Here is a 24,654-nt window from a genome sequence, read left to right on the forward strand (position 1 = left end):
GACCATGCCGCAGTCTGGCATATGTCCGTTAGCGGAATTCCTGCCCATAATGCTGCTGAGGAGGACGTTGATCTTGTAGAATGGGCTCTAGGATGCCCTTGCAGCGGCCTTCCGGCCTTGGAGTGGCAAAACGCAATCGTCGATGAGACCCATCGAGCCAATCCTTGTTTAGAGATTTCTTTTTCCCTCGTCGACGGACCATATGCGATGAACAGTTGTCGAGTAGACCTGAGTTCCTGTGTACGATGTAGGTAAAATTTCAGGGCCCTCTTAACGTCCAAGGTACGAAGAGCTTTTTCTGCTACCGATGATGGGGTCGCGAAGAAAGTAGGGAGAACAATGGACGAGTGTTTGTGATACACTGTCGGAACTTTTGGGACGAACGTAGGATTAGTTGCCAGGACCACCTTGTCTTTAAAGAATCTTAAGTATGGCGGGTCTACAACCAGCGCTTGCAGTTCCGAGATTCTCCTAGCTGATGTGATAGCAATTAAGAATGCCAACTTCCACGATATGAATTTCATATCCGAAGTGGCCATAGGCTCAAAGGGTGGTTTCATTAAGCCTGCCAACACTGCGTTGAGACTCCAAGTTGGTGGGAAACGTTTTACCGGGGGAAAAGTTCGAAATAAACCCCTCATGAAGTCTGTCGCTGAATAGAGGAACCTCGAGATGGCCGCCAGGTGCACCTTTATCGATGTGAAAGATAAACCCCTCTCCGCCAAGAGAAGCAGGTAAGGTAGAACTTGTTCCGGCGTCACCGTCAACCGTTGCAGGCCTTGTTGTCCTCGACACCATTCACAGAAACTCCGCCACTTATAGGTGTAAGATTTGTTGGTAGAAGGGGCTTGAACCGCCTGCAGAATTTTTTGACAATCCTCCGAAACGTCTAAAGCACCGAACTCCGAAAAAGTCAGGAGCCAGGCTGCAAGGTTGAGGCTTTCCGGGTCGTGATGCCACACCGTGCCTTTGTCACGGGATAGTAGGTTCGGGACTCTCGGAAACGCTATTGGATGTTCCAGCGACAGGTGAAGCAGGTCGGAGAACCACGGTTGCCGCGGCCAGTACGGTGCCACTAGAATTACCCAGCAAATGTATCTGCGTATCCACTGTACTGTCCTCCGTATGAGGGGGAACGGAGGAAAAGCATAAAGGAACATGTCCGTCCATGCGAAGGAGAATGCCTCCCCCATGGAACACTCCTGAGGCCATCTGCTTGCTAATTGCTCGCATTTCTTGTTGTCCTTGGTTGCGAAAGCGTCCAGAGGGGGGTGACCCCATTTCTCGAACACTTTCATCAGCTGAACTGTGTCCATTTCCCATTCGTGTATCTGGGCCATCCTTCTGCTGAGGGAATCTGCTTGCAAATTCCTCACTCCCGGGAGATGGTGAGCCACGATGGAAATCTCGTGCTTTAATGCCCAATGCCATGTTTTCTGGGCCTCTATGGAAAGAGTTCTTGATCGCGTCCCTCCTTGTTTTCTCAGATAAAACATGGCCGTCGTATTGTCGGTCAGTACTCGTACTCACGATCCCTTGATGTGTGGTAGGAATGCCTTCAAGGCCCATCGTACTGCTCTGAGCTCTAACACGTTTATGTGTAGGAGTGACTCCGTTTGAGACCAGCGACCTTGCGTTTGAAGAGTACCCATGTGAGCTCCCCATCCGGCTAGGGACGCATCCGTGACTATGGTTCGCTGGAACTCCGGTTCTTTTAGGGGTACACCGTAGTTCAGATTGTGGAAACTCCGCCACCACTGAAGGGTCCGAAGCAGCTTGTCGTCATCGATGGTTATCTTGTCTGACCACGATCCTTGTGCCTGTGTCCATCGGTCCGCGAGGAATTCCTAGACTGGCCTCATGAATAGGCGACAGTTTGCCACCAGATGGATGCAGGATGCCCTGGCTCCGAGGACCGAAACGTATTTCCTTACTGAGAGCCTGGTGGTTTGTCGTAGTCGGCTCGCCAGCTGATTGAGTTTTGAGGTTCTGTCGAGAGAAGGCTTCACTAGCCCCGGCTGGGTCTCGAACTGTGCCCCCAGGAACACTAACGTTCTCGATGGCCGCAGAGAGGATTTTTCGAAGTTTATGGCAAATCCCAGCTGTTGTAGAAGCTGCATGGTGGCTTGCAAACTTGTGTTGGTCGACACTGGGGAGGATCCCCTTACCAGCCGGTCGTCGAGCTATGGGTAAATGTGGTGGCCTTGCTTCCTTAGCCAGGCCGCTACTGGGGCCAGGCATTTCGTGAACGTTCTGGAGGAGGTCTTGAGCCCAAAGGGAAGAACCGTGAACTGGTAGTGAGTCCGCCCTATTACAAACCTCAGAAATTTCCTGTGTTTCCGGCAAATTGGAATATGGAAGTACGCGTCCTGTAAATCCAGGGACGCTAGAACATCCCCTTCTTGAACGGCTCGGACCACTTCTTTGAATTTCAGGCTCTTTAAAGACTTGTTGAGATCGCGTAAGACTAAAATGGGACGCCATTTGCCGTTCGGCTTTTTTACGACAAAGTATCTTGAGTAGACTCCTTGACCTTTCTGTGATGTTGGAACTAATTCTATCACGCCCTTTGCTAATATGAGTGTTACCTCTTGTTGCAGTATCCTCAGATGGGAATGAGCGGTGAACGCAGGTGGAATGTGCGGAGGGCTGTGCTTGAATTGTAGAGAGTGCCCGTTCCTTATAGTGTCCAGCACCCATTGATCCGTCGTTATTCGTTCCCATTCGTCGACATAGGCTGATACTCTTCCCCCCAGAACGGTGTGTTGTTGGTCATTGCTGATCTTTATTTTCCTTGTCTCTCGACGACGACGGATAGGATGGTCTCTTCCTGGACGTCTGGAAGTTCCGGCGACGGTTTGCAGTTTGGGAGGCACGCCTGTTTCCCTGGGAGGGGTAAGCCGACCTACCAAAGGAGCTGTCTCCTGACGCAGAGAATCTGGAATTACCTGAAGCCCCTCTAAAGGGACGAAAAGACTTGTAGCTTCGGCCACTCTGGAGGGCACCCAATGAACGTGCTGTGTCCGAGTCCTCTTTCATTCCCTTTAGGGCCTCGTCTACCTTCTCTCCGAATAGAAGGTCTCCCTCAAAGGGCATATCTAATACTTTGTATTGTACCTCTGGTCTGAAGTAGGTACACGTAAGCCATGACTGTCGTCGTAATACGACCCCATTATTGACTTGCTTGAAGCCTGACTCAGCGAGTTCAACCGCGATGTTTATTGCGTGATTGGAGGCTTCCTCACCCTCTTGGACAAGTAACATCGCTGCCTTCCAATGCTCTTCCGGAAGATGATCCAGCAACGGCGCTAGCCTGTGCCACATTTCTCTGTCGTATCTGGCTACAATAGCCAGAGAGTTTGCGGCCTTTACTGTGGTTGCTCCCACGGATAGCACTTTTTTGCCAAAGGCATCCTGACGTCTTGCTTCGTTTTCAGGCGGAGTCGTGCACTTGTGCTGGGCCTTCACCTTCCTCGCCGCTGCAGCCGACACCACCGAATCAGGCGTTGGTTGCGAGGATAAGCACTTGGTGGTAGACTCTGGAGCCTTAAACTTTTTCTCAAGGCGTCCTTTCACGGCCGCCTCCGAAAAGGAGTGACGCATTGTCTGCAACCCCTCCTTCCATACGTGGTCTAGTATTGGTATTGAGAACACAGACCTCCTTCTCTTACCCATGTGGTCAAACAAAAAAACAGTCCTTTTTCTGTTCTTCCTGGGACAAACCAAATTCCGTACACGCCTTCTCCATCATAGAATGGAATGATGCAATGTCGTCCGGAGGGGACGGGTGAGCTGGGATTCTTGGGGTTTCTAACGCCACTTCTAACTCCCAGGTTGGATCCCTAGAGGGGGATGATGAGATATCCGACATGGCTCCCCTGTCAGACTCCGAATCTGGCAGCTCATCTTCCTCTTGGGGTGCCAGTGGTGCTGAGATTGGCGTGCGTAAGTGCGTCGGTGGACGGGACGGGCCCGGCTCGTCAACGGGTGACTGTGGCAGGTTTACCTGAGGTAGTCTCTGGTCCAACGACTGTACTAAAGACTGACGCGTGGACAGAATCTCCAACGACAAAACAGATTGAGGATTGAGAAGAGGGGCAGATACCGGAATACCGGATCCCCTCGTCGACGACTTGTCAACCACTCGTAGTCCGAGGTCTGCCGGGCCAGCTATTCTTCCGTTCTCATCCTCCTCCGAGGACAGCGACACAGCCTGTTCTTGCAGTAAAGTATCCGGGGGGATTGGATCAAAAACTTCAGGCCTCCAGGCTTCCTGTAGAACCTCCGTTGACGAGGCCACCGTCGCAGTCATTGACGGTGGGGCGGTGGATACCACATGCATCAGTGGCAGGGTGGAGGCCGATGACTGGACCGCCGTCGACGGCGGTGACTTAGCAGGTGGTTTAGGCGGTCCCGCCTTTTCCACACCTGGCCTGCCTTTACTCGACTCTCGACTCGTGGTCGATCTATGGTGATCGCCCGAGGAGGATTTCGGCCTTTCCTTGTCATGCTTTTTTGATGAAGATGACGATTTTTTTGACGAGGATTCTCTAGCTGAATGACTCCGAGATGACTCTTTTTCCGTCGGTCGAGATTTCTTCGCCGGTGGTTCCGACGAGGCAGCGCGGTCTGATTTTTTCGCTGATTGTGTGGAGCCTACCTCCGAAGGGGGGTATGCCCCCGCTCCATCATTCAGCCATGCCACCAGCCGTCGATTTCAGTCTTTGAGGGTCTTTTGAGAAAACCCTTTGCATATGTCGCAGTTATCAGCCGAATGATGAGGGTGGAGACAGTATATACAATCCATATGTCCGTCCCCCTCGTAAACTTTTTTCAAGCAGCATGTCGCGCACGGACGGAACAGCGCTTTTCCTGACATGGAGGAAAATTTCCTCGAACTCCAACTCCAGGTACACAACCTTGTACAAAATAGTAAGACAACGCGAGGAGATCCCACTACTTTGGAGACGGTTGAAATCTGAAAGGGAGCCACGGGGGCGGGCCTCTTATACTGGGACGCCCTACGGAGCATGCGTAGGCGGGTCCTAAAAGGACGTAGATAGGACACAAAAGTGTCGGAAGTTTTCCTATAGGAAAAGGCTAGATATGTGTACCGAGGGGTCCCAGTCTGACGACGGGGAATATTCTAAGCATGTGAATCCATGAAAGATCCAATGCTGGAGAAATAGTCCTTCCCGCTGGACGGGGCTTACCTCACTGAAACAGATGGCGCAGGACTGCTCTTCCCATCTGCACATCGTCTGCATGCTGCCTTTCAAGGCAGTAATGGCGGGTAAACGTGTGTGGCACTGACCAGGACGGCGCTTGGCAAATGTCCGTCAGCGGTATCCCTGCCCACAGTGCCACCGATGATGACGTTGGTCTCGTGGAATGAGCTCTCGGACGTCCTCCCAGCGGTTTTCCCACCTTGGAGTGACAAAAAGCAATCGTCGACGAGACCCATCTAGCTAGTCTTTGTTTTGAGATTGCCTTTCCTCTCGTCAACGGGCCATAAGCCACAAACAGTTGCTGCATAGTTCTGAATTGCTGGGACCGATGAAGGTAGAATTTCAGAGCTCTCTTTACGTCCAAAGTATGGAGGGCTTTTTCTGCAGCTGATGAAGGAGTTGCAAAGAAGGTAGGTAGAACAATTGACGAATGTTTATGATAAACAGTAGGCACTTTCGGAATAAAATGAGGATTAGTCGACAGCACCACTTTGTCCTTAAAGAACCTCAAGTACGGTGGATCTATGACCAACGCTTGTATCTCCGAGAGCCGTCGAGCTGACGTGATAGCTACTAGAAAAGCCAACTTCCATGATAAGAATTTCATAGACCAGGAAGCCATCGGTTCGAAGGGAGCTTTCATTAGCCCCGCTAACACCAAGTTGAGACTCCATGTCGGTGGAAAGCGCTTAATCGGAGGGAATGTACGGAACAGAGCCCTCATGAAGTGCTTTATCAGCCTATCACTAAACAAGGGAGACGACTGCGTTTTCCTCGTGAACCTTGAGACGGCCGCCAGGTGTACCTTTATCGACGAAAAAGACAATCCACTCTCTGCCAAATGCAGCAGATATGGTAGAAGTTGTTCCGAATTTACATTCAAGGGGTGCAATCCTGGCTGGCTTTGACACCACCCACAAAATCTTCTCCACTTGCATGCATACGATGTGTTCGTGGAAGGAGCTTGTGAGGCCTGCAGGATTCTCCGACAATCCAACGAAATGCATAGGGCACCAAACTCCGAAAAGTCAGGAGCCAAGCTGTGAGATTGAGACTGTCCGGGTCGTGATGCCACACTGTCCCTTTGTCCCGGGACAGGAGGTCCGGGGTTTTCCGAAATGTTATCGGCTGCTCTACTGACAGTTGGAGCAGGTCGGAAAACCACGCTTGCCTGGGCCAATACGGAGCCACTAGGATGACCCGACAACTGTATCTGCGAATCCATTGTAGGGTCCTCCGCATGAGAGGAAATGGGGGAAAGGCGCAGAGAAACTTTTCCGTCCACGGGAAGGAGAAGGCTTCCCCCAGAGAGCCCTTCTGTGGCCACCTGCTGGCGTACTGTTCGCACTTCTTGTTCTCCTTCATTGCAAAGAGATCTAGGGGGTGTTGCCCCCACTTCTCGAAGATCTTCGATAACTGAAGGCTGTCTATCTCCCATTCATGTACCTGGTCAATTTTTCTGCTGAGGAAGTCCGCTTGTTCGTTCCTTACTCCAGGTAGATGGTGAGCTACGATGGTTATATCGTGTTTCAGAGCCCAATGCCGTACCTTCTGAGCCTCGGTGCAAAGGGTTCCGGACCACGTTCCTCCTTGTTTTCTGAAGTAAAACATTGCTGTTGTGTTGTCTGTCAATATTCTCACTACTGAGCCTTTTATGTGTTGCAGGAAAGATTTTAGGGCCCAGCGCACTGCCCTCAACTCCAGAACATTGATGTGCAGGAGAGATAGCCTGGGAAACCACTGACCTTGTGTTTGGAGAGTACCCATATGTGCTCGCCAGCCCATCAGGGACGCATCTGTCACTGTGGTCACGCGAAATTCCGGTTCCTGCAGGAGTACCCCCTTGGATAGGTTCTGAAAGATCTACCACCATCGAAGAGCTCATAGGAGTTTGTCGTCGTCGACAATTAGTTTGTCCGACCAGAGACCTTGGTTCTGGGTCCCCCGATCCGCCAGGAACTCTTGAATTGCCTCATGAACAGGCGGCAGTAATTCACCAGAGCAATGCAAGACGCCATAGCGCCCAGAATCGACATTTATTTCCTCACCGACACTTTGGTATTGAACCTCCACTGACCTGCCATCCGATTGAGTCTGTGGATTCTGTCGACGGATGGTTTCACTAACCCCGACTGGGTTTCGAACTGTGCACCCAAGAACACAAAGTTTCTCGACGGAGTCAATGAAGCCTTCTCGAAGTTTACTGCAAATCCCAGCTGTCGTAGCAGCTGCATGGTGGCTTGCAAACTTGTTTGAGTTGCCATAGGAGAGCATCCTCTCACCAACCAGTCGTCGAGGTACGGGTACACGTGATGGCCCTGTTTTCTCAACCAAGACGCAACTGGTGCTAAACATTTCATGAACGTCCTGGGAGAGGATTTTAGTCCAAACGGGAGCACTGTGAACTGGTAGTGAGTCCGTCCTACCACAAACCTTAGGAACTTTCTGTGTCGTTGACGCATTGGTATGTGGAAGTACGCGTGCTGAAGATCCAGAGACGCCAGAAAGTCCCCTCCTTCGACAGACCGGATCACTTCCTGGAGTGTGAGCATCTTAAATTTTTGCCTTTTCAACGTTTTGTTGAGGTCGCGAAGGTCGAGAATGGGACGCCATTTTCCGTTTGGCTTTTTCACTACGACGTATCGGGAATAAACCCCCTGACCCCTCTGTGACGCAGGGACCAATTCTATAGCCCCTTTTTGTAGCATAAGTGCTACCTCCTATTGCAACACGCTCAGGTGGGGTTGAGCCAAAAACGCTGGTGGAACATGCAGAGGGTTGCTCTTGAATTGCAGGGAGTGCCCAAGCCTTATGGTGTCCAGCACCCACTGATCTGTGTTTATTTGCTCCCATTCTTCGACACAATGCGATACCCGTCATTGTTGGTCTTCGGGCTTATCTCTCGACGACGACGAGTAGGCCGTCTTCTTCCTGGCGGTCTGGTAGTCTCGGCGTCGTTTCACCGCTTGCGAGGCCCGCCTGTAGCCCTGCAACGAATACATTGGCCTTTTGAAAGGCCTGTCTCTTGATGCTGAGAATCGGGAGTTCCCTGATGCTCCCCCAAAGGGGCAAAAAGAAAGAAAGTTCCTTCCACTCTGGAGGGCACCCAAAGAACGCGCCGTGTCAGAGTCCTCATTCATGCCCTTAAGGCCTCATCCACCTTTTCGCCGACAGAAGGTCTCCCTCGAAGGGCATATCCAGCACCTTGTATTGCACCTCAGGTCTAAAGTTGGTGCATTTTAGCCACGCTTGCCTCCGTAGAACCACCCCGTTGTTGACTTGTTTAAATCCTGATTCTGCGAGGTCCACAGCGATGTTAATAGAATGATTTGAGGCCTCCTCACCTTCTCGAACGAGTAAGATCGCCGCTTTCCTATGTTCTTCTGGAAGATGCTCTAGTATAGGTGCCAACCGGTGCCACATCTCTCTATCATATCTGGCCATTATAGCCAGAGAGTTGGCAGCCTTCACTGTCGTCGCCCCCACCAACAACTCCTTCTTGTCAAAGGCATCCTGTCTTCTGGCCTCGTTCTCTGGGGGGGGTTGAGCATTTGTGCTGGGACCTAGCTTTTCTCGCCACCGCCGCTGACACTACCGAGTCTGGGGCTGGTTGGGAGGATAGACATTTGGGGGTGGATTCTGGAGCCTTAAATATCTTCTCCAGCCTACCTTTAATTGCGGGCTCTGAGAAAGGATGACGCATCGTCTGTAAACCCTCCTGCCACACATGATCCAGGATGGGCACCGAGAAAACCGACCTCCTTCTCTTCCCCATGTGGTCGAATAGAAAACAGTCTTTTTTCTCTTCCTCTTGAGCTAATCCGAACTCGGTACACGTTTTGCTCATCATGGCATGAAACGACCCAATGTCGTCCGGGGGGGGCGGACGGTTGTGCTGGGCTCCTTGGGGGTTTGAATTCTGCCTCCGACTCCCAGGTTGGATCCCTAGAGGGGGACAACGAAACAACCAATAAGGACCCTCCTTCTGAATCTGACAGTTCCCCTTCCTCCTGGCGTGCACCTGCGAGGTCCTCACGCGTCGGTACAGCCGTCGACATCATCGAAGTTGGCTGACGGAAAGGGCCAGGTTCGTCGACGGTCCATTTGGCCGGAGTTGCGACCTGAGGTAATCTTTCGTCCAATTTCTTTAACAAGGTATGCAATGTGGATAGAACTTCTAGTGATAGAACAGACTACGGGTTAAGAAGAGGGGTTGTAACTGGAATATTAGTTCCCCTGGAAAGAGTTAACTTGCTAACCGCTTGTAACCCGAGCTCTGCAGGCCCAGCTATCCTCTCACACTCCTCTTCCACAGAGGACACAGACAAGGCCGCCTCTTGCTGCAGCAAGGACTCCGGTAAAACCGGGTCAAATACCTCAAGTCGCCAGGCTTCCTGCGGGATCTCCGTCGACGAGGCTAAGGTTGGGCCAGCCGTCGTCGTAGCCACTACCTGTGGCATAACAATTGACGAAACCAACTCCGTCATTGGTAGTGAGGGAGTCGACGATCTCCCCGCCGTCGGCGAAGGTGGTGCCTGTGCAGTTCCTTGAGGCGTTCCCGCCTTTTTTTAACTTGGTCTGTGCTTCTCAGACTCTCTACTCGAGGATGATCTATGGTGATCACCTGAGGAGGAGGATTTCGACTTCTCCTTTCTCTCCTTCTTAGACGATGGTAATGATGATGAGGTTTTCTTCAGCAAAGACTCCCTTGCGGAATGGCTTCCCGATGACCCTTTCTCCCCCGGGCGTGGTTTCTTCACCGGGGGTTCGGCCGATGCCGAACAGCGGGGTGCTCCTGAGGATTTTGATGCCGAGGCCACGCTGCGCTTGGAGCCTACCTCCGAAGGTGGGTACGCACCCGCTCCATCGCTCAACCAGGCCACTAACCGCCAACTTCGGTCCTTAAGAGTCTTTTGGGAGAAGCCCTTACATATGTCGCACTTGTCTGCCGAGTGGTGAGGGTGTAGACAATATATGCAGTCCATATGTCCATCCCCCTCACACACTTTCTTTAGCCCGCAGGTAGTGCACGGGCAGAACAGAGCTTTTCCAGACATTAGGAAAAAATACAACAAACAACCTTGACAAAACAATAGATGACGCAAGGTGATCCCACTGCTTTGGAAGACGGTTGAAATCTGAAGGGAGCCATGGGGGGCGGGGCATTTATACGGCCACGTCCTATTGGGGCATGCGTGGACAGCCTCAGGAACGACGTGGGTAGGACACAAAAGTGTTGAAGTTTTCCTATGGAAAAACGGCTTTATAAATGTACCGAGGGTTCCCCGTCTGACGACGGGGATTATTCTAAGCATGTGAATCCATGAAAGATCCAATGCTGGAGAAGACTTCCGTTCCTCTCCTCCTGAGCTTTGCAGCTACTGGTGCCAAGCATTTCGTGAAAACTCTCGGTGCCGATTTTAGCCCAAAAGGAAGCACTCAGAACTGAAAATGCAGCTCTCCCACCATGAACCTGAGGAACTGCCTGTGAGCTGGATGGATCGGTATATGGAAGTAAGCGTCCTCCAAGTCTAAGTTGCCAAGAAGTCGTTCTTGTTTAACCAAGGCAGCACTCCTTGCAATGCTACCATCCTGAATGTTATGCGTTTGATATATTTGTTGAGCGCCCTTAGGTCCAAGATGGGTCTCCATTGACCGTTTTTCTTTCTACTGAGGAAGAAGCGGGAGTAGAAACCCTTTCCCCTCTGGGGGTACGGTACCGGCTCTACCGCTGCTTTCTGGAGCAGTTTTTGAACTTCGGACATGACCTGTTTTAACATGTGCACCATGCGCGAAGATGGAGGCAGAGAAGGAGGTTGGTCTAGAAATTCTAAGGTGTGACTCTCTGGTCACCTGCAACACCCATTTGTCTGATGTAATTGATTGCCAGTGTTGGAAGAACTGGCTTACCCTTCCCCCCACCGGGGTGTGACGTTGAGGGGACAGAATCGGATAGTCAGTTTTGTTTGCCTTGTGACTTCCTCTGGGCGGAGCCACACCTGCCTCTATGGGAGTATCTGTTGGAGGATTGATACTTGTTCTCTTGGTACTTGCTACCTTGCGCCTTCTGACCATAAGAGGAGCGGCCATACCCTCTGTATTTAGAAGATGAGCCTCTAAAGGGGTGAAAAGACCAACGGTCCTTATCCTTGTCCTTTAAAGAACTTATGGCTGGGGCTGCGTCCGTGTCTGATTTGATTCCCTTCAGGTGGTCGTCTATTTTCTTCCCGAAGAGCTCTTGTCCATCAAAGGGCATGTCCAATATCTGCGCTTGGACTTCAGGCCTGAAATTAGTAGCCTTCATCCAGGCCTGCCTTCTGAGTACTGTGCCATGGGCCATCTGTCTGAAGCCTGATTTGGCCACATCAACCGCTGCGTCGATCATATGATCAGAGGTTGCTTCACCATTGGCGATTATCGATCTAGCATCTTCCTGAAGCTCTGGTGGTAACTGCCTAGCCAATTTGGACATGCGTAGCCAAAGCGCGCGATCATATCTCGCAGACATGGCCATCGCATTACCCGCTCGGATGGTAAGTGACGCTGAAGCTGATACCTTCCTAACCATGGCTTCTAGCTTACGCCCGTCCTTGTCTGGTGGTGCTGATAGCAGCGAAGCAGGATTGGCAAGCTTATTCCTAGCCGCAACTGTGATAACAGAGTCTGGTTTTGTATGACCTCTCAAGCAAAGTGGCGCAGACTCGGGCGCTTTATATTTGTTCTCTGGTCTGGACACCAGAGCCGGGATAGACAAGGGCATAGATAAGATCTTGGATCCGGACTCCCAGATGGTGTCGAGAAGAGGAATGGTGGTAATCGTCCTCCTGCGTTTGTCCCTGTGCTCATAAAGCACCGATTTCTTTTCCTCTGATGTAACCTGAATTTTGAACAATTCTGCAGCGTTGCCTATTATGGTGTGGAAAGAAACCAGATCATCCAGAGGTGAAGCATTTCCTGTGGAATCTCTCCTCCTGGGCTTCTCGACGATGTACTCGTCCCACTCATTGGCTGTGTCAGGCTCCTGCGTAATTTCACCTTCTTCTGGATCAGCGAATTCTCTAAAAGGATCCTCCTGACAATCCGAGTCTGAAACGGAGAACGGCACAATTGTGGGATCACTATCTGGAGATCGAGGTCTATGCGATGATGGCGGTGATGGGACCCTTGTCGGTGAAGCACTGTGAGTCCTGCTCCTAGACCTTCGAGGGGGCTCAGGTGATCGTGCCCTCTTCTGAGGTCTACTCCTATGAGGTGAACTTCTTGATGTGCCTGGAGTTGGAGACGTGTCTCTCCACCGGGTTTCCGGTTCTAAGGGATCAGACGGCCTGCTCTGCTCCCTTTGACGCCTGTAGAACTCATCCATGATCCTCTGTACGGATAACATCAGTATCGTGTCATGAAGATAGTCAACCTCTTCTGTAGAGGGATGCCAAGGGGGGCTGTGTTACTTAGGGGAAGGACAAGGTCGTTCTTCCACCACTTCTACATCTGAAAATTCCTCCTGGAGAATTACATCAGGGATCTCTGCCATGTAACCCAAAGAAGAAACTTGCGCTACCATTGGTACAGCACCTTCAACAGCCTCAAGGAAACTGTCCTCAATGACAGGTGTCACCCTGGCATGAGTAGAAGGCGCCTCAGGCTCCAATTCCTCCGTGCTCGATGGTACTTTCGTCGACGAGCGTCCCGCCGACAGGTAGTTCCGTTGACGAACGTAGCTTGTCCGTCGACGAGTGTTCCGTCGACGAATGTGCTTTGGCTGGTCTCTCTCCCGTGTACGAGTTTTTCGTCGATTAATGTGTTTTGGATGGTCGCTCCCCCGTCGACGAGTGCTACGTGGACGAGCGTTTCGTGGAGTGCTGCGTGGACGAATAGTGTGTTTCCTTTATCGACGACTGTTTCGTGGACGATAAATCCGATGACGAGGATCTTGCCTTAGACGACGTGTTATGTGTAATCGTCGACGGTGTGGCCGACGACAGGCCTTTATCTTTCACCTCGCTCGCGGACAGTTTCCCCGTCGAAGAATGCCTCCCCCCTCCGGCTTTTTGCAAACTCCTCCTTACCTTTTGAGGTAGATTTGGCTGATGAATGTGACTTCTTCTGGCTCGAGGAGTCCAGTGGAGGTAGAAAGGGTATTAACTCCAGCTTCCTCTTATTTTTGGCAATGGGAGAGGAACTCCTTTCCACTGAAGAGGACCTCCTCTTCGAAGTTTGCCTCTCAGATGGAATGCTGGAGTGGACAGGAGCTGTTCTGACAGACTCTTCGTCTGAAGATTGATCCCTGGCTTCCAGATGTAAAAGAAGTCTTCTGTGCCTGTCCTGAAGAGTCTTGTTGGAAAAAGTCTTGCAAATATAGCATTTCTGAATGTCATGCAGATACAAGCAGTAAATGCAATGTTCATGGGGGTCCTTCATGTAGACTAACTTCTTCTTGCACCTCGTGCAGTCCCTGAACAGGGAAGGCTTCTTAACAGCCTGAGATGCAGCCATTCTGAAGAGAAGGTTTACACAACGATTTTGAGTCAAAAACAAGCGATATTTGTCTCAAAAACCACCTGAGACCAAAGCCCCTAAACAGGGGAACAAAGTGGAATATATCTGAAAAATATATTCCACACAAAAAGTAGAAAAAGAATTGAAGAGCTCAGAGAGCTTGAGGATTCCTTATGTCTGTTAGACTGCGGTTCAAAATCTGAAGATGGCTGCTGGGGGAGGAGCTTACGCCCTGCCACCTCATTGGTTGAGGCTATAAAGGACCAAAATGAGGTGGAGGGACTACACAATAGAATGGCTCAAAGGCCATAATGGGCTAGGTACATGCATGGCTATGTAGCAATGTGTGTATATTAAAAAAAAGTAATAATTATTTTATCACTGAGGATTCCCAGTCTGACGACTGGGAATATTCAAGCATCTGAATCTATGAAAGATCCAATGCTGGAGAATTTTCAATTTCAAGATTTGTCACGAATCGAGTATAAGAGTGCTTTCCCAAAACCTCCTTCCTGGCTAGAGGATGAATCCAGACAGTAATGCTTTGTAAAAAAGTATGGATGGTAGACCAAGTGGCTGCCGCACAAATGTCTTTTATCAGCACCCCTCTTTGAAGAGCGGAAGATGTTGCATGCCCCTTGTGGAATCGGCTCTTAGGCCTTCTGGGGGATTTTTCCTGGCCAATCTATAGCACTCTGAAATAACCAGAATGATCCATCTGGACAAAGTTTGCTTTGTAACTGGAAGACCCAGTTTGTGTCCAGTGTACCCAATGAACAACAGGTCGCACTGACGTATCTTTGCCATCTGAGAAAGGTAAAAGCACAAAGCCCTTTTGGGATCAAGACTATGTAGCCTTTCCTCTTCCTTGCCCGAATGAGGCGGCGGATAGAAAGTTGGAAGCACAATTTTCTGGGCTAAATGGAAATCCAACACAATATTTGGCAAAAAAGACGTTTAACCCTGAGGACAATCTTACCTTTGCAAAAAATGTTAAATGCAAGGCTTACTAGATAATGGACATGAGTGGAGTGGCTCAAAGGGAGCTGTCTGTCATTATCAGAACGGATGTACGTGATCAAACATTTTGAAGATTAAAATGTCTAATTCTAAATATTCATATTCGAAATAAGCAACCCACTGCTAAATGGCCTTTCCACACCAGGCTTCTCCACCCGCTTACTTACCTCTTTGCGACACACTTCGCTGTGTGCTGCTGAGTCCCTGCAGTGCCAGTTCCCTTCATTTTGAGGATGGGAGCCGGTGCTGCAGGGTCCTTTTCTTCAAAACGTTGTTATTTTGGATGTGGGAACACCCCTGCGACCCCTGATTCCATTATAGCAAACAAGGGTGCGGGGGACACCCTCCCAACCGCCGCTTTCCTTGTTCACGATAATGAAAACTGAATGGTCGGTTGTATGTAATTTTGGTACCGCTGAAAATCCGATCATTTCAAACCTTTGCTTTTTTTGGTGATATTTTCAGTCGATACCATCTAGACATTCTTTCCCGTACAGAGGGCAAAAAGGCCTTCAGTGCTAGTCTGATTGCCCTAAGCTCTACAAGGTTGATGTGTAGTTTGGTTTCCGATGGAGACCAATGACCGCTGACTGTCAGATCGTTGGCGCGGGGTCCCCTCCCCGTGAGTGAGGCATTCGTACCTACTGTTATCTCTGCCCATGGTTGCCAAAAAGGTGCTCCCTGCAGAATATTGTCCTCGCAGGTCCACCACAGAAGATCCTGTGCAACCCTGTTTGGAACCTGAAGAAGGTCTGACATCTTGCCTGAGAATTGAGACTACTGCGTCCTGGGGGGCCATTGAAGGGATCTCATTCTCAGACAAGCCTCTGGCAACAGGAAAATACAGGATCCCATGAGGCAGAGAAACCTTAGAAAGTCGAAGGTCGGAAGACGCTGGGCACTCTGGAATTTGTTGACCATCTGCATGATACCATCTGTGTTGAGCCCTCGCCTCGGGTGTTGAGGCTTTCCCCGACGATGCATCCAGGACAGCTTCGATGAACTGGAGTCTTTGTGATGGTATCATGTGGGACTTCTTGTAATTAAGGAAGAAGCCCATTCTGTGGAGAGTGTGGCAGTTGATGCTGAGATGTTCCAGGGCTTGTTTGGGAGAACCTGCCCTGATCAGCCAATCATCCAGGCAGGGGTAGACATGAATCCCCCCTCTACTGGGACTCGCTGCCGCAACCACCATTAATTTGGTGAAAACCCTCGGGCAGAGGTCAGCCATTGACACCATCCATTCCTGAAGCTGGTGGGCCTGAAGGATCTGTGAAAGGGTAAGCATCTTGAACTTGTCCTTCCTGAGGAACTTGTTCAAATATATCAAGTCCAAGATGGGATCTCAATCCACCTCCCTTCTTGGGCATTAGAAAGTATGGGGAATACCACCCTATGTTCCATTACGCTACAGGTACTGGTTCTGTAGCACCTTTTTCTAGCAGACTTAACATTTCCTGCACAAGAAACTGGTCTGGGGTTCTGAGTGAGTGGTTCCTGGTGGACAATTCTGAGGGCTTTATATGAATGGTAGACAGTAACCAGGGCTACAGTTCCTAATGCCCAAGCATCTGAAGTAATGCCACGCCATTTTTACATATGCTGAGACAGTCTGCCTCCCACTGGGGTCTTGTGAATTAAGCCTCAGAGAGGTTTTGAGGCAGCTGGAACAATGGCTAATGGTAAAGCAACTGCTGTTTGGGGGGACTTAGTACCTCTCCCTCGTCCACGACGAGCAAATCTTCTTTAGCCTCTATAACTATCCTGTCCCCTTGCTCTACCGATTGAGGAATAGAATCAAAAGGACCTACCCATGCAAGAAGATCCACTAGGTTAAGATTGCTGTGGCTTCTCCAGGCTTTCGTCAGCCTTGCTGCCAGGTTAGAGCTGTCAAAAAGCATATTAAAAAGTCTGGACTGCACGTCCTGTGCAAATCCCGACTGTCTGAACCACACAAATCTGCGTAGTACGGTACTTGTCGCCATGGATCTACTGATGCTGTCAGCAGTATCCAGTCCTAACTGTAGAGACTCTCACTGACGGCTCTCAATGAGTCGATGGCTTAAGTCCCGGGCTCAAGGGCGGAGTAGAGGATTTGGTTGAACATGAAATTCTCTCAGGAGAGGAATCAATAGAGGACGATGGCGATCTGTGACGCCTCTTTTTCGACTTCTTAGTTGAAGAAGAAGAATGGTAAGACCCACTCCTGGAGCAAGATCATGCTTTAGATGATTTTCTCAGAGGAGGGTCTCGCCTCATCTTGTCAAAAGATCAGATTTTAGATTGGGTTGAAGGGGATTTCGACGGGGTCCTACCCACCGTTAGTTTTCCTTAACGCTCTTTTAGAGCCTTACCTGTCATTTCCTGAAAGAAGTTGCAATCTGCTGTTCGATGTTCTGTGCCCAGACACCACAGATACACTCAATGGGGGTCAGTGATTGACATTTTGGCACCGCAATCATGGCATTTCTTGAAACCTGTCTTGGGTGTCGATGGAGCTGACGATGAAGAAAATGTTCTTGTGTCGTAGTTTTTATTAAAAAACCAAAGCGTGCCATAATTCTCTCTAAGCAATAGCTGCGTCGGAAAAACACAACTGAAGCCAACAGGTACTGCGCATGGTATATATACTGGTGATGACTTTGACCTCGAGACGGAGGCCCTCGAGGGACATCGGGTCGACAGAATCAATGCACAGCACCCCCCGCCAAATAATCTTTCTGAAGCAGTTGAAGCTGGAAAATATAATATCAAAAGATGAGGAATACGTGGGAGGACACCATTCATTCAAAATAGTCATTTGAAAGCATGTCGCTCCAGTGCAATCGGTGGGACCATGGAAGGAGTTAAAGTCACTGGGATAGGTACCATATGACTTTCAGCCGGGACGTGCTTGGCAACATCCCGATTAATAGCTCCTCACAATCCTCAGCCCATGTCAATTACCTCAACTATTCCCCACCCAGCAGGACCCAGCATCCTTCCACTTCTTCAATACCCAGCATTTAACGATTGAGCATCCCATGTCCAGAAAGGATCTTAGTCGCCTCTCCAGGACGTCTCTGCACACACCAAATAAAGCACTCATAGGGGCATGTGCCAATGGGCGGTTCGTCATTGAAGACAATGTTCTAAACCCGTAGTTCCAGAAATCATACAGCTTGTCACAACTCCAGAACATGTGCAGGTGGCTAGCAGCATCACGTTTGCATCTGGGGCATCTACTGTCTGTGGTTGGATACATTTTGCCAATCTTGTTAGGTGTATAGTACAATCTATTCAGTACCTGGAACTGGATCAGTTCAAATATGGTATTCAGCTATACTGATGTTGTTAAAGAGCACAGTTTATCCCTCTGTTCATCTGGTAGGGCTAACCCCATATCTAATGCACATGTATCTCTTGCGTTCAGGCTCTGTGCTACCACTTTGCCCATGATCATCCTACAGAGCGAAGCCAGCAATCTGCGGCAGCCATACAAATTGGAGAAAGAAATAAGGATTTTTTTTCCAGGAGGCTCAAAGGGAAAACCTTCCCACCACTTGGTGACAGCTGCCCTCAGCCTAAGGAATTGCAAAATGTCTACTGTCTTGCCCCTGTGGCCCTTTCCTCCGGGAATAGGTCCCCCAGTGCCCAATAGCCTAACTTCTCCCAGTGAGTGTGGAGAGAACCATCCAAGGGGAGGGGCCAGGACATTTCCACAGTGGCAACCACTTGTAATACGGGTGTTCCACCCACACTTTCCAGAAGATGGCTCGCCATGCAAATATTGTGGTGTGTACTGGGTCAAATGGGCAGTCATCTTTGTATGTGGAGTTGAGTATCAGTGTTTTTGTGACGGCTGCTAAGCTTTCCAATCGAGTGTGCAGAGGGGCGTTGTCACTAACATAACAGTAGGACACAAACTGGGCCTGAACAGCCAGCCAGTAGATTTCAAAGTGTGGCGCTGAGAACCCTCCTCTATTGTAGGGCATTGTCAGATCAGTCCATGTCTTGCGGACCGCACCTGCATGCCATAGGAATTGGGATAGGGAGCTGTGGAGTCTGGAGAAGTAATCTTTTCCAAGCCAGATGGGGACATTTGTGAAAAGGTACAACAGTTTGGCGAGAGGGGTCATTTTTACAAGAGCCAGCCTGGCAGCCAGAAACAGCGCCACCTGTTTATCTTCCCCAGTACATACATTTCATGTGCAGCGTAATTATCTGAGAGGAGTGGGTCCCTGTCCCTATATATCAAAATCCTCAGATACATGGTCTTGTCTGGTACCCATTTCAGGGGGTAGTTCCCCTGTAGCCACGCCATGCTGGCAGTAAGGGGGAAGATTTCAGGTCATTACAAGGTTGCCGGTCTGGAAACAACGGTACCGGTAAGCTTGTCAGTACCCTTGTTTCCGGATCGGCAAACTACGAGTTCTGCGAGCGGGTGCCTTTTCGCCCGCCAGGTCTCACCTGGCGGGCGGAAAGGAACCCGCTCACAGACCTTGACGGATGCACCGGCACCATTCATGAATGGTACCCCCAAGCACCCCCAAGCAACCAGTCCACCAGCCGCACCCCCCATCTTCCCCTCCGACATTAGCCCCCCTACTTTCTACCTTCCTTCTTCACCAAAAGCAACGTCACAGCCACCGATCCTCTACCCTCCACAACATCATACAGCAGACCCATTAACATCAGGAACCAACTCCTGGGACTCCGCTCTAGATACCCCAGCACAACCCACCAAGCACCACCCAACCTTCCCAATACCACATAAACTGCCACCCTCACGGCCAAACCATCCTTACCCAACCCTACCTCACCAGCACCACACAAAATCACCCCCTCATCATCCCAGACCCCTCACAACCTACAGTGTGCCCTTATTAACTAACTAGATCCATCCCTGCTCATGCCACTGAAATTCACGAACTCCTCATCAACCTGGACCTCGACATCCTAGCCATCACAGAGACCTGGCTTCATAGCGCTGCAGGACCAGCCCTCAACCTTGCCATCCCACAAGGCTACTCCATCATTAGGCAAGATCGCCTCTCCTCAGTAGGAGGTGGGGTTGCACTCATCCTTAAAGACCATCTAGAGGCCAGACAAACCACATCCAATTTGGGTGATACCACAGACTCCCTTGCTATAAAAATTGCCCTCTCCCCTAACTCCACCATCACCATCAACCTCGTCTACCGGCCACCTGGCCCACTATTGGAGTTCCATCAGAACCTCCTACATTGCCTAACAGAAAACCTAAAACTCACCTCCAAAAGCATCCTTTTAGGCGACCTCAACCTAGGCTGCAATGACAAAAAGGATAAGCCAGCCAAATCTCTCTCATTAGCCCTAAAAGAACTAGGCTTTGACCAAAAGATAACCTCACCTACCCATGACAAAGGTTGCATCCTTGATTGGGTAGCCGACAACAACTGTCACATAGACATAAGTTACATCACACTGACTCCTTGGTCAGACCACCACATCATTCACATCCTCATCCCAGCCGCATCTAAACCTAAAAAGCCTGACCCCATACCCCCTGCACTGGCAAGATGTGGAAAAATCTTACCAAAGGCAAGATCACACCACACCTCAGCGCCTTCACAACTGACCTCAAGTCCTCCGACCCGGCCGTGTTAGCAGATATTTATAAGAGCACCTTAAACGCTGCCATAGGCACCATTGCCTCACTACAGAACAAAAAGACCAAAACAGTGAAACACTCCAACACCTGTTTAACCCCTGAACTTGAACAACTCCGCTCTCAGAAAAGAAAAGCACTGAACACCTGGCAGAAATCACCCTCCCCAGCCACCCTATCCTCCTACAAATGAATCACTTCTCAATACAAAAAAGCCATAATCATAGCCAAGTCAGCTTCCTACAATGAAAGAATTGCTAATGCAAGCTCCGAATCCAAAGAACTCTTCGCCATTTTCAAAGAACTTACCACACCAGCTACCAAATCACAAGATATTGTTAAAGACCAAACATGGTGTAACTCCATACAATCCGCCCTATTGCACCAAATCGAACTCCTACAAGCTAAAATCAAGGAACACCACAAAAACCTATCACAGCACCTCCAAATAACCACCACATCTGACCACCTGCACACCCCCAGCCCATTGCCCCCCTCCGACAAAGCCCCCATAACCTCTTTCAAATTCACGGAAGTAACAGAACAGGAAGTCATTGAGACAATGAACTAGATTAAACCATCCAACTGCAAAGGAGACCCCTGTCCAGCCAGTCTCATTAAAGACTGCACTGAAACACTGAAACACTCGCCCCCTTTCTCAAATCCTTCATTGATGCTTCCTTCAATGCCAACTCAGTTCTAGACAGTCTAAAAGAAGCCTGGGTGTGCCCCCTTCCAAAAAAAACTACTCTTGACCCAGAAGTTGGTAATAACTATAGGCCCATCACCACCGTACCTTTCCTGCTCAAGATCCTAAATAAAGTTGCCTACACGCAAATCCAGGAATATCTTGAAACCAACTATATCCTAGGTAAAAGACAGTCAGGATTCCGACCAGGTCACGGGACTGAGTCAGCCCTACCTGACTTAAAAATACAACTTGGGGACATCATGGACAAAGGCAAACCGGCACTCCTTCTCCTACTAGACCTGCCTGCCGCCTTTGACCTTGTCAACCATGATATTCTAGGCATGCACCTAAAAAATGAAGCACATTTTTCCCCTGAAGCTATCGCCTGAGTGGCCTCGTTTCTAAATGGGAGACTCATGAAGGTCTTCTCAGACACTGCCTTGGCAACTCCCACAATCACCCACTGCGGTATCCCTCAGGGCTCCTGCACCGCCCCCACACTCTACAACATATTTACCCTCCCACTCTTCAATGACCTTGACTGTCGCAACATAGCGTACACCAACTACGCGGACGACACGCAGGTAGAACTCCCACTAACCGGGACATATGATGAAGATGTGACAGCCCTAACCAAAATCTATACAGCCATCCAAACCTGGATGGCTGCCAACGGCCTCTGCTTAAATGGGGACAAAACCGAGATCCTCATAGTAGGCACCAGCGAAACTCTCAACAAACTCCCTACACAATACAAATCATTCAACATCTACAACTCCATCATCACAGTCTCCAAGACTGTCAAAACCTTAGGTGTTCACCTAGATGCCTCTCTATCCATGTCCCGCCAGGTCAACGCCATTGCCTCCTCCTCAGCGCTCACCACCAAGGTGATCAACGCAGTGAAACCCTTCCTCTCCACCAAAAACTGCCTATCTATAGCCAGAGCCACAATAGGTACCAAATTGGACTACTGTAATGCCCTCTTCCTAGGCACCTCTGTCAACAATATTAAAAAAACTCCAAATCACACAAAATAACGCCCTCAGGGCTGCGCTGACCATTCCCAAAAGGGAACACATCTCCCAAGCCAGGAAAGATGCCCGTTGGCTACCGGTAAAAGAACGCATACTTTTCAAAGCCATGGCTATCACACACAGGTGCCTTACATCAGATGCCCCACCCTATCTCTCTGAGAGAATCACACTCAACACCTCCAACAGACCCACCAGAGCACACTGCGCCAACCAGATCTATGTCCCCACTTTCAAGAACTAGAGCTTGGGGGTCTAGTTTCCAACACTTTCCAACACCTCGCACCTAAAAACTGGAATGCCCTGCCAACCTCACTAAGGAACGAAGAATCTTACACCATCTTTCGCAAAAACCTAAAAAACCTTTCTATTCCGCTAATGTTTTCAAACCAACATACACAGTTATGCCTGCACTGTAACCTAAGCAAAGCATAACCCTCTCTTAACACTTGTCACTCAACGACTGCTACCGAATGTTACAACCTACGTATGTTATGTGAATGCTTTGTTATGTTAAGCTCAAGCCCGCTGTAACAGCGCCACGATCCCTCAGGGCAGCTCTGTGCGCTTTATAAATGCAAATAAATAGACAAAATAAATAAATAAAAATACCTTGGATAGTTGTGATGCCGCCTCCAGCTCAGCATGAAGACGTGCTGTAATATCATTCATGTCATATTCAATGATGTCACTTTTGGCTGTCACGTCACTCTTTGTAGTGAGAAGATCTTTGCCTCTTGATGCATGCATCTATAAAATCAAATGCAGGAACACTTTAGGTATGCATAGGGTGGAATAAATTCCCAATTTGAAAAATATGCGAACTGGAAATATTCACAATTTGCATTGCTCAGTTGTGGATATAGTGCTGCCAACCCTATAATGTTTTCTACATAAGTGTATTTGCACCTTCATTTTACTATCACATCTCTGTTTGGTACTCCACTCTAATAAATAGTTACATTAAATCAAATATGAGTGGTACTGTAATGATATGCGTAGTGGCCACTTAGCTCTGTAAAGAACGGCTCAATTCTTATTCTGGATATTAAATAATATATTGTCAACATTCTCCTGTAATTCCCCCCTCTCAAAAAATAGACCTACTGTAAAAAGATCGCACTCTGGTGGAATCACTTATTTCTCCTTTAAAATACAAGTTACAATCCCGTTCTGCTGGGTCTGAAAAGACCTCTAGAAATAGTCTAACCAATATCACAACTGGCTGTTGGGCTACTTTCAGGCCATACCGGTCCTCTATGGACTCTGCTGAGACACACTAAGGAGTCACAATATGTGTTTCATGAATCCCCTGTAAGTGGGACTCTCGCTGAATGAATACGTGTCCTTCTGAAATCCGCATTGTGCAGAACACCCAAATGTACAATGGCAGCCACTTTATCATCCATTTTTACTCACCAATTCATTGACCTGAACACAATATGCCAAATAGCACCAATGGAGAGAGCATTCGAATCTGCAGGAATTATCACATAAAGTGGCATGTTATGCTGTATTTTTACAGTCTGGTTTTTCGTTATTGGTCAGTGCCTCATATTATTTAACATATCTGATTTCCTTACACATTACCAAAAATATATTTTAGTGCTGCACAGCTCTACGGCAAATGCATTGAATACTGGAAACATACAGTGATGGCCACTATGGAAAGCACAGCACGCTTAAGGCTGAGCATAGGCAATGGTTGCATAACACGGAGCCAGGGGCATGTGCTGGCGTGCCGGTAAGAACCCACTAACATTGGGGGTGTGAGGTGAAAGGCAGTAAGCCAGTGGAAGGGAACACAAAGGCCACAGGCCCTGGGCCGCATGAAGGGACGGAACGGTAGAGGGCATGGGGGGGTTCGGCGTAGGGTGTAGGCAGAAAGGAGGCTCACACAGTGGGAAGGTGGCCGCAAGGCGCCGACACAGTCAAATTGCCATGGCAACATGACAAACAGGTGCCGAGGACAGGGACAAAAGAAAAAGGTGAGAAAAAGCTTCAGGGGGCCGGGGGATGGCCCGATCGATCCTTGACCTTCTCATGAAAGCTTTACCCGAAATGGGTGTGCTTTCTTTTGGTTGTGCAGATACCTTCTAGGAGGCACCTTATATCCCCCTCCTAGCTTTTGTTATGCCACTGGGGGCCGGGCCATCCCCCGGACCCCTGAACGTTTTCTCACCTTTTTCTTTTGTCCCTGTCCCCGGCCACCTGTTTGTTTGCCATGTTGCCATGGCAACTGAATGTGTCGGCGCCTTGTGTCGCCCTCCCCCTGTGTGAGCCTCTTTTCTGCCCACACCCTAGGCCTAACCCCCCATGCCCTCTATCGTTCCTTCCCTTCGTGCTGGCCCGGGGCCTGTGGCCGATGCCAGTGCTCCCCAACTCTCCTGCTTGGCTCCCACTGCCTGCGAGTCAAGCAAATGCCAGGCCCCAACCCACTTTAGGAGAGGGGGACACTATAGGGGCTGTGGCCTAAATAGACCCACCCATACTTAGTCCACACACTCGAGTAGGCGTGCCACAGGGATCGAACCTCGGGCCATTCCTGTTCAACAT

At 49.6% G+C, this 24,654-nt stretch overlaps 1 protein-coding gene across 10 annotated transcripts in view; it reads right to left on the minus strand.

Annotated features, from left to right (window-relative positions):
• Nucleotides 1–24,654, minus strand: part of LOC138581369 (uncharacterized) — a 3,536,879-nt gene that overhangs the window by 3,180,425 nt on the left and 331,800 nt on the right. For all 10 annotated transcript variants that reach the window (XR_011304538.1, XR_011304537.1, XM_069652654.1 and 7 more), the window contains one exon: nt 22,711–22,848. Coding sequence is in view for 8 of the 10 variants with exons in the window: in XM_069652654.1 (XP_069508755.1) it covers nt 22,711–22,848 (138 nt within the window). In the remaining 2 variants the exon portion in view is untranslated. The remainder of the gene's footprint in view (nt 1–22,710; nt 22,849–24,654) is intronic.

The sequence above is a fragment of the Ambystoma mexicanum genome, chromosome 3p, assembly GCF_040938575.1.
Source record: "Ambystoma mexicanum isolate Mex_15411 chromosome 3p, UKY_AmexF1_1, whole genome shotgun sequence".
Lineage (NCBI taxonomy): Eukaryota > Metazoa > Chordata > Amphibia > Caudata > Ambystomatidae > Ambystoma > Ambystoma mexicanum.